At 41.2% G+C, this 9,877-nt stretch overlaps 1 protein-coding gene across 1 annotated transcript in view; it reads right to left on the reverse strand.

The window, feature by feature from the left end:
- Positions 1-2,711: 2,711 nt before the first annotated feature.
- rai2 (retinoic acid induced 2) overlaps positions 2,712-9,877 on the reverse strand; it is an 11,202-nt gene continuing 4,036 nt past the window's right edge. The window contains exon 2 of the mRNA XM_008407557.2: positions 2,712-5,338. Coding sequence (XP_008405779.1) covers positions 3,728-5,332 — 1,605 coding nt within the window. The 5' untranslated portion in view covers positions 5,333-5,338 and the 3' untranslated portion in view covers positions 2,712-3,727. The remainder of the gene's footprint in view (positions 5,339-9,877) is intronic.

A 9,877-nucleotide genomic window follows, 5' to 3' on the forward strand; every position in this document is an offset into this window, starting at 1 on the left:
ATATCCAATATGACTTAAAAGAGATTTAACTATGTAGTTTAATTTCAAATTGGGCCTCTGTCTTTTTAAAAGTTTCTTTCTGAAACTCTGCCTTCAGGAAGTCATCACAACATGGCTCCTCTATTAACCCTTTAGTTTCTACCAGCGTTTCTCTGAGGAGTAGCTCGTTTAATGAGCTCACCACATGCGCAGTTCGACCATGTGTTTGCTAATTGCAGCTGGCTAGTCTGAAGGAGCTGAGGGGGAGAGTGGTCAGGAACTCGGAAACTTGAAAATTGCAGCTCAGAGGAGGAACTTCGTCTTTGAAGGCGGGGCTAGGTCCAACCAGGGGTTTTGCACAGCTGAGTGGTTGCCACGGGAGACTAGAGAGGCAGGATTATGTTAAATCGACTTTTTTGAGCTTTACATCATGTTATAATGTTATTCCTTCATCAACAACCTGGAGTGTTGCTTTGGTTCATGTTTGAAAAATCCTTCAATCGTTCAGCTCGATGCTCTTACTAAACTGGAAAAGTCTTGCATCAGTTGTTATAACCATGACGACTGAGAGGCCATTGCGGTGCAAAACAATTATAGCTACCCACTTTGCTTTGATGGAAACTGTTGCTAAGAGACGATGACCTTAAGTACATCTACCTCCCTTTTATCTCCATCGACCCACTAATTTGACTGTCAGAGAAATTTCAACTAGTCCGACATCTTCAACTAAAGCATTAATGTCCAAACCGTTTGAAGGGATTTTTTTTGGAATGTTTTCTACCTGCTTAACTAGCAATGTCTTAGTCCTTTGCAGTTAGCTAACATCTTCCATGTTAAGAACATTTTGTAGAGAATATTCTAAAAGTGTATTAAGTGTTTGCATCTGCACCAACTAATGTTCTCCGAAAGCCAAAAATAAGCTGAATTTCAATGAGTCGCATCTGCTCTCTGATCACTCTTGCTGTTATTTCAAGTGTTTATGTTTTCTCAGTTTTTTTCTTTTCTCTCCGTCTGGCTTGATGTTCTGTTTAGCTCTGACATTCCTGGAGGAAGGTAACAGCTGAGATTCTTCCTCTAAACATTCTTCCTCTCCTGCTATGAACTTTTTACTTTTCATTGACATTAAAAAGTGTTCCTAAATCCCCTCCTGTATTTTTTTTGTTCATGTGTGTGTGTCTGCTACATTTGACTTTCTATTTTTATATATCTTGTTTGGGGTCTTTCAAGGTTGCTATATTGTTAACCTCATCTGGTTGTCTGTTAGCGATCCATACATCTTGTTTTTTTTTGTTGTTTTAGTTTCCTCAACTTCTTGATTCACACTTAAAATGTAACATGAATGAACTAAGAACATTTGGGCATGTCGACAGGTGAAATGAGGAGAAATCCCAAAGAATCAAGTCGACACACTGAAACGGCTTGAAAAATTTAGTTTGCTCTCATATAAAAAAAAGCTCACACACACGACACATAGCAAATAATTAAATACACATTTCCACATGTGATCCTTCACCCTTATTATTATTATTATTATTTTTTAAACTGCGGCCATGAGGAGACGTAGAGACACTGACATAAAAATGCTGTTGATAATCCCTCACTTCTGGTCTCCTGGCTTGACCATCTGGAACATTTAAAAAACAAACAAAAAACACACATTTGCATAAATAAAAAGGTGCACAAATCATAAATTAGAGGGAGATCCAGTCCATGTAAAGTGATTATTTCAAAGCCGCTCTCTTCTGGAGAGAAACGCAGGCGTCAGATATTCTGGGATTGCTGAGGAACGAAGGCATAAATATAGAGAAACGGAAAAACGTGGAGCTTCAAGGTATTTTCCATCTCAGCTCATCCAGACAGTCTGCATGTGGCTGCTGTTAGTTCTTGGCCTGCTGCTCGTCCGTTTTACACAACCCCTTGAACTCATCATAAACGACAAGGGTGACGTTTCAGCGGAGCGTTTTTCAACTGAAAGCTATTACAAAGTGCACTGAAATCAACGACTCGCTCCACATTCACAACTCTGGTCCTTACCACTGAGAGAAACAGCAAAAACAAGAAAAAAAAAGCAACTTTTACACAACCTGTAGGGTAAAAGAAAGCAGGATGTCAGATTAATACTAATAACAGACGAGTCAAATACAAAACAAACACATACAGTTTTTTTTTTTTTCTTTCTCCACTAATGTAAAGGAAATACTTTCCGTACTGTGGAGGTTAAATAAATGTTAATAAGTTAACAAACAGTAAGGTGTTACAGGCTTTTACATGTATGCTGTGAGGCATTTTATCAACTTTGGCTACAGGATCTGCAACGTATTCAAACTCCTTGAAATGTTCCGCATTTTATCAAGTTAAAACTGCAATCTTTGATTTGTTTTTAGTGGGGTTTTATTTATTTATTAGATAAACCAACACAAATAAATACAAAATTGTGAAATGAAAGGAAAATTTACATTGTGATTATCTTTTCTTTTTTTTTCTTTTTTACCAAATATACTCTCTTCCAATCACTCTGAACATACATTCCCCACCATAAAACATGGTGGTGGCAGCATCATGATGTGGTGATGTGATTGGGAAGCTGGTCAGAGGTTAATAGGGAAACAAACTGAGAACAAAATGGGGTCAAAGACTTAAATAAGTTGTGACTTTAGATATCTGCATGCCACACTTTTCAGATTTCTTTTATTGTAAAATATATCATCACCTTCCTAAAATAATGGCCTAAGTCGACTTTTTTTTTTTGTCAAAAGTGATGTCTTTTTTATCTTTTCAAAAGAACCCTTTATATTTCTTTATTTTGTTGCCAAAATCTCCTGGCAAAAAATGGCCATTATGTTAGGAATATTATTTTCCTTTCACTTTACAGCTGTGAGCTGTTTTGTGTTGATTGATCACATAAAATCCCAATAAAACAGACTCTAGTTTGTGGTGATAAACGGACAAAATGTGGGGGAAAAAACAAAACAACACAAATATGTTCGCAAGGCATCGTGACACAACAAAAGCAGCTCTTATTCCCACCCACTCCATTAGTTTTCCCTACGTTCCGATCAACTCACGGATTAAAAGTGAAAACCATTACAAAAGCTTTTGCTTTTCAGGAAAATACGAAGCCATCTTGCTTTGCGACTGTCAGCTGTTGGCAAGATTTGTCCATTGAATTTATGGCTGCGGTCTTTGCTAAGTCTTCGTTAGCCTGTCGTGCTAAATCACCCCGACCAATCAGGAGGGAGCGCTTCGCTCCAGTGAGCTTCGATGTCAGTGGGAATTTCCAGTGACATGTTTGAACAGTCTTGGTCAACCCAGTATACACTTTTTTTTTTCCAGGTTTTCAGTGCACTTCCATGAAAAACGTACATGTGGAACGGAAAGCTTGGACGGAGGAATTGGGAGCCGCGTCTGAAAGGGATTGTTTGGGTTTATGTGACGTGTTACAAAATCGACGTCTCCCGTTTACTGAGACACACACAATGAGTGAGTGAAGCTGCCATACACAACACATTTCAGTATAACACAACGTATTCTCACGCATTACTAAAGAAAAAAACACAGCAGTTCAGAGAAATTTAATATCTCACACAAAGCTTTGCTTTTTGAGCCAAAGCTGCTCTCTGATTGGACAGATGAATGTTTGATTCTCAGTGCAGAATGCCCCTCATGTGAGTGTTATATTATACTATCAGGGGAGATGGTGGAGCCATGCAGCCATTAATCTCCCCTCTCCTCCCTCCTGGGAGCCCTCTCACTTCCTAGGCAGCAGCGCAGCAAGTCTCTGCTTCTTAATTGGGAGGAAGTGGATCTCCTGGGAGCTGACCTTCTTTAGCTTGATGGCTCTGCTTTTAGTGACCTTTTTATGGGGGTTGTTGGGGTCATGCTCCCCATGAGACGATGACGGCATGGCGTAGAGTTGCTGCAGGGAGGCCCCCTGGCTGCCATCCCGTTTGATGGAGAAGTTCTTGGTGGAAACCCCTGAAAGGCCTTTGATTTTCCCACACAGGATGGCAGGAATGGCGTCCTTCACGGAGACGATGACCTTGGCCGTCTGCGACGTGCTGACTATCTCCAGGTTCCCGGCTCCGCCGAGAGACGCCTCCTGGTTCAGAGAGCTGGATCCAGTGACGCCAGTGTCAACCAGCCACTTGTGTTGCCGGCTGAACTCCAGTGAGGTCAAGCTGCCCAGGAGTTTGGAATCTAAACCCGGCGTGCATTCGACGCCCAGTGACAAAGCGGCATTGGTGGCACCTTGCCCAGACTCTAAAGCTACTTTCTTCTCTGACTGGACACACTTTTTCCTGACGCTGGGCACGGACAGATCAAGCACGTTGTCCTGGTGAGGACTGAGATTTTCCTGTTTTGGTTCGATCGGACACGCCCTGACGGAAAGGTCCAGGACCTGTCCTTCCTCTAGAGGCGGTGAGGACAGGGACGCGTTCTGTGGCTGTGGTTGAGGTGTGCACTTCTTTGAAGATAAAGAGGGAGAGGTAGTATCTCTTGGTGACGTCTGAGTGCTTTTATTCACAGTGCAAACTGGTTTTGGCATGCTCCCTTTTGAGTCCTCGCTTTGAGCAATGGGGATCGGGATGGGGAGAGGGACGGGCAGAGGCACTGGGAGGGGAATTATCACGGGATAGGGGACTAAGAGAGTGGCAGGGGGAACCAGAGGAGCCAAGGGGGAGGTGTAGGGAGGTGTAAGGGGAGGAAGGGGAAAAAAGGCAGAGCCTGGGGACTGACAGGCAGAAGATCCTGCCTGGGGAGGGAAAAGATCCTGTAGGATGGCTGCAAATGCCGGATTTTGCAGGAGGGACAGCAAGTTGGCTTCCTGTGTCTGTCCAGCTGCCTTTGGGTCTATAGCCGGAGGCAAACTGAACGACAGAGCATTCTGACACAGGACATTGTTCTGGAGGGGCAGTTGCGCACAGGTGGCGCTTTGAGGGATGATGGTCGGACTCATGTGCTGGAGGACCTGCTGGTCCAGGACCAATGGGAGTGACACCGGGCTTTGGCCTGCTATCAAAAATGGCGCCGCCCCTATTTGTCCGAGCTGAGGCGCGGCCGCTCCGGCCATCTGGAGGTGGATGGGTAGCATCAGCGGACTCTCTCCCAGACACACCGGGTGGAGGACGGTGGTAGCCACTTTCAGGGCCACTCCTCCAGGAGACTCAGCGGCGGGACCGACCACCGATGGCGATGGATCATCTATGTGGTTAGAGAGCCCTCCTTTGGTCACGGAGTCACCGGCGAGAGGGTTTGCTCCACCTTCCACTTTACCGAGGACTTCCCCTCTTCCCTCCTCAGCATCATTCTGCGGCTGTGCTGCGTTCAGATGCACATCATCGTTGCCTTCCATGATGGTCTAAAAAGGTGAAAAATATCATGAAGTTAGTTAGTTCTTCCTGCTAATCCAGAAAAACAAAAACCTGAATGTTTGATGATCATGAGCAGAGCTTCAGAACTACTTGTGTTCGGTCAGTAGATCAATGTGGAAGCTCACTCAGTAGAGTTTTTTGTGTATTGTCTCTAATCCACACCAGAGCAAAATCATACATACATAAAGGCTCAAATATAAACATTTACTCTCAGTAATAATTTGGATGGACGTCCCTTAACAAAATGCGTATCTTCCACACAGTTTTTGTAGGCAGTTTTATTGCCAATGATTGGCATAACTCTGACTACATATTTGACCCCATTTCTTTTTGGAAATGCAGTTTAATTTAAATGGACTTGTTTCCTGGCATAGACGTGGTCTAACTTTAAGCTAGCTGAGCTCAAAGTTAGCCAGCTACATCTATTCTAAAACCCAGTGGTTTGGTGTGTGTTTTGGATCATTGTCGTGTTGGAACACAAGTTTGTACAGGTGTCCAATTTTCAACCACCTAGCTGTTCAGGTAAAAGGTGTAGAGGCCCCGCAATACCCCAGACACTGTTTGCCAATGCACCAGGGAAGCAGACAATGTTAAACTGCTTCACTGTGACCATTACACTGGTGGTTTGTTTTCATGTAATGGTAGACTCACTCCTTGGTGGTTCCTGTTGAACTTACTTTACACTTTTGTGTTCCAAGGAGAGAACGATACTAAAACACAACTTAAAACTGGTTTTAGAACAGATAAAGCAGATTATACTGTAATGGCCCCTATTGTGGATTGTGCTGAGTCTATGGCAGGAAATCACCCAATTCACATGAACTTGACCAAGATCCCGAGAAAGAGTGGTCAGATTCAACATTTATCCAAACATTAGTAGGGATAAAAGCTCCACAACTGAATCAGAATCCCGACAAATCAAACGTTTTAGTGAAATTGAAAGTGGGCGTGGTCAAACTGCTCTATAGCGCCCCCTAAACTAAGATAGGCCGAACAGTACTTTGTAGAGATCTGTAATTTGGTATGTAGGTGATCCACACCCTGCTTAAATCAAGAAAAAAGTCTCTTTATAGTATGTCCCAAAATATACAGAGGCAGCCATTTTGAGTCAAAGGGGAATTTTTGGCCATTTTTCACTTTTACTCCCCTCAAACGGTAACAAACTCCTCCAAGGGATTTTTACCTACTGTTTCCACCTTCAGCCAGTAAAGAGGGATGGGAGTTTAAAAGTTATCAAAATGTTGAGTTTTTCTCCTTAGAAATATTTATTCCAGAACATTTTAAAGATCCCTTTATTGTGATAAAAACTCACTTGCTCTTATAGATTGTCCTATTTTCTTTACATAATTTGATAGCACTTTTTTTTTAACAGTATTTCAAATATTGTCTAAAATAAGTGGTTAAAAAAAATCTGCAGTGTGCCAAAAATTTTTTTTAACCGATTAATACATTAATTTCCAGAATAATCTATTACTAAAATAATCATTAGCTGCAAATCTACTGCAGCTACACTTTCGAGGGTGTGAAAACTTTCAAAAGGCTTTTACTGGGTTGTGTTAAAGCATGCTCAGGGATGTTTTCACGCATGAATGCAGGACAAGATGACCGAGCCACCATCTGCTTCCAGAGTAATCCATCAGAGCCTTATTACAATGTCTCATCTATGCTACAGAACAATATAAAACTAGCCTAAGGGAAACATGCCTACTCCTCTCTGCTCACTGAGGCAACACGACACTACATGAAAGCTGCACGGAGGAAGAGAAGGGTCACGGTTTTATTAGAAAATTGAAACTGCGTGGGTGTATTTAATGTATTTAATGGAGTTATGCACCATAAAGGTACTGCCTATGTTGGTATGTGTCACAAACATCAAACTTTTCCCATCCTCTTTTTCTTTTCTCCAGAGCTGACCATTATCCTGCTTGCACCCATCTGTATGAATAATTGACTCTGCTGATATTGGAGTGATCATCTCTCCAAGCACCCAAGGGACGTTTTATTATCACAGGGGGGACGGACGGGGGATGGGAGTCGGCGCAGGTAGGACATGTGTTGTACAGCGGTGTCATGTAGTGAGACAAAGCACACACTGTAGGATAAGAGTGTTAAAACGCAGCAGCCACTGAGATATCGGCTCGGACTGAGGGATAAAAGTATTGATCGGAACTGGGTCAGGTTTTCCTTTGTGACCTTTTCTTGGTAAATGTTTTAACTCTGATGGACCGGTATCTAGCTGATGTGAAAGTATGTGCTGGTAGAACTACGATAGTTTCCTCTTTTTATCTTTCTTTTTGTCTGCTTTTGTGATCATTTATTTAAATAATGATCTGGTCTAAATTATACAGTAAAACAGAGCAAAATGTGTGCAAGGAATTTATTTCTTTTTTTTTATTTATCATAAGCACAGAGCCCCCTGATGTCTGCCGTTGGATGATACCAATGAATCGTCTGAGTTACATTAACCAAAGAAGATAAAGATAAACAAGTTTCAAAAGAAGGTTATAAAGGAAAATAAAAAGCTTTACACATCCATCATCTAGAAATCTAAAACGTCATGGCACAAGAATATTTATTTTTATTTTTTACAATGTCCTGCATGTTCAAAACTCTTTTTTTTAAAACACTGTCAAGACAAAACTTGTACTTGAGCATTAAAAAAAAAAAGTATGAACGACGAGCCAGCTTGTCATGGCAGCACACATGCAACTAACAGACTAATGTGCCACACTCTCTTCTTTGTCCTCATAATGTCCTCACTCATTGTGCAAGTCATGGGATCTCAGCCAGGGCCAGAAGGACAGACTGTTGACTCAAGGAACCACACATTTGCTGAATAAAATCCATGGGCAAGACCCTTTTATTGTTCATTCATCACTTTCATTTTACGATCCCTTTTCATCAAAGGCGCAAAACAGACACACACACGCGCGCGCACGCACACGCACACCCCCCACACACACACACACAGAGAAAAAAAATTTGATCTAATTTAGGAATATGAATCGGAAACGCTTCCCTCCTCCATTATTTTAGATGCCCTGGCCTCGCATGCATTCCAGGAAATTTCAGGCAACATATTTCCTGCTTGATAAGACGGCCATGAGGCCTACACGATAATGCCCAAGAAAGAAGCCTTTCGCGGTTGGGACTTTAACACAGTCCTAAACTCCAGAGTAAAGACAGAGAGGAAATAAACAACCCTCTTTTAAATAAGTGTTCAGGCTCAGATAAATCAGCTCTGGGAGAAAATTTAAAAGCTGTGTTAGCATTAGTCCAGATCACATGACCTGATGCAGAAAAGTAATCACCATTCGAGTGACACGTTATCAGCTGCCTGCTCTCCCCTCCTTGGGTCTGTTCACAGGTCACTGCTTTGCCTCCAGTTCACTTGAATCATGTGAGAACAATGTCAAACTCAAAGTAGGAAGTCTAACCAGCTTGCTCAAGCGATCCAAAGTACACAGAGAGGCTGTGCTCATCGCTTCCCCCCTCCTTATCACTTTATCCACCTCACTGCCTTCTCTTTGTGTCAATGTTGTCTCAGATAGAGAAGATCAAAGATGTGACATGAGCACTATTTACAGCACCTTGCAAAGTATTAATATACCCCTATAAACCTTTCACATTTTGTCATGTTTCAACCACGAACTTTATTTGTGCTTTACGTATGCCTGAAAGAATTAATCAAATTAATCGTAAACTCATTTAGCAATTAATTAATGGTTAACTAGACTGCACATCCCGAAAGAACACCATCAGAAAAGTAATTAAGCAAAAACTGTACAAAAACATTTTGCATTTCAGGTAAAAAAGCAACAACAAAAAAACAACTTCTTTGTCTGTAAATATGTTTCACCCAGAACTCCTTGACTGGCATAATTTTAGCTTCACTTGGTTCAAGTTCTTTAAAAGAAATTTCTATTAATAATATTTTGCTGTCCAATTATTAATTGGTTAATCAAAAAACAACAATAACAACCAACAGACCAGTCCTACACTGTGCTGATGCCAAGTCAAGCAGAAAGGACTGAGATGGTCACATGTTGCTTTGACAACATGTGACATCTACAAATAAAAATATGTGTTTTCTTTTTATTTGTAGATGCATTATTTGCTACAAATGATCAGATTCACCAAAGGAATGCTATGTTATTGCATTTTAGGTAATAAAACGTGTATGTCCTTATTTAAAATTAATTGAATAATTTATTTATGTACATTTATATGTATTTTTAATATTGTGCAAAATAGGCTCAAGTGAAAAAAAGTCCACAGAATGTGCCGATTTTTTTTATTTTTTATTATCCGATTATCCGAAACCTATTATTAGAAACCTAATACAGGGCAAAAGTGAAGCTCACTGCTGCTGCTAACATGTTCATGGTGGGGAGGGAGTGTGTAACTTTACACCTGACCTGTGCCGTTTGTTTCCTATCCTATCCTACTTGTTCAAAAAATCTTTTACCAAACCTCTGAGGTCTTCACACAAATGATGAGATTGGATTTTAATATATATTTTAATA

Source organism: Poecilia reticulata, linkage group LG4, assembly GCF_000633615.1.
Source record: "Poecilia reticulata strain Guanapo linkage group LG4, Guppy_female_1.0+MT, whole genome shotgun sequence".
Classification (NCBI taxonomy): Eukaryota; Metazoa; Chordata; class Actinopteri; order Cyprinodontiformes; family Poeciliidae; genus Poecilia; species Poecilia reticulata.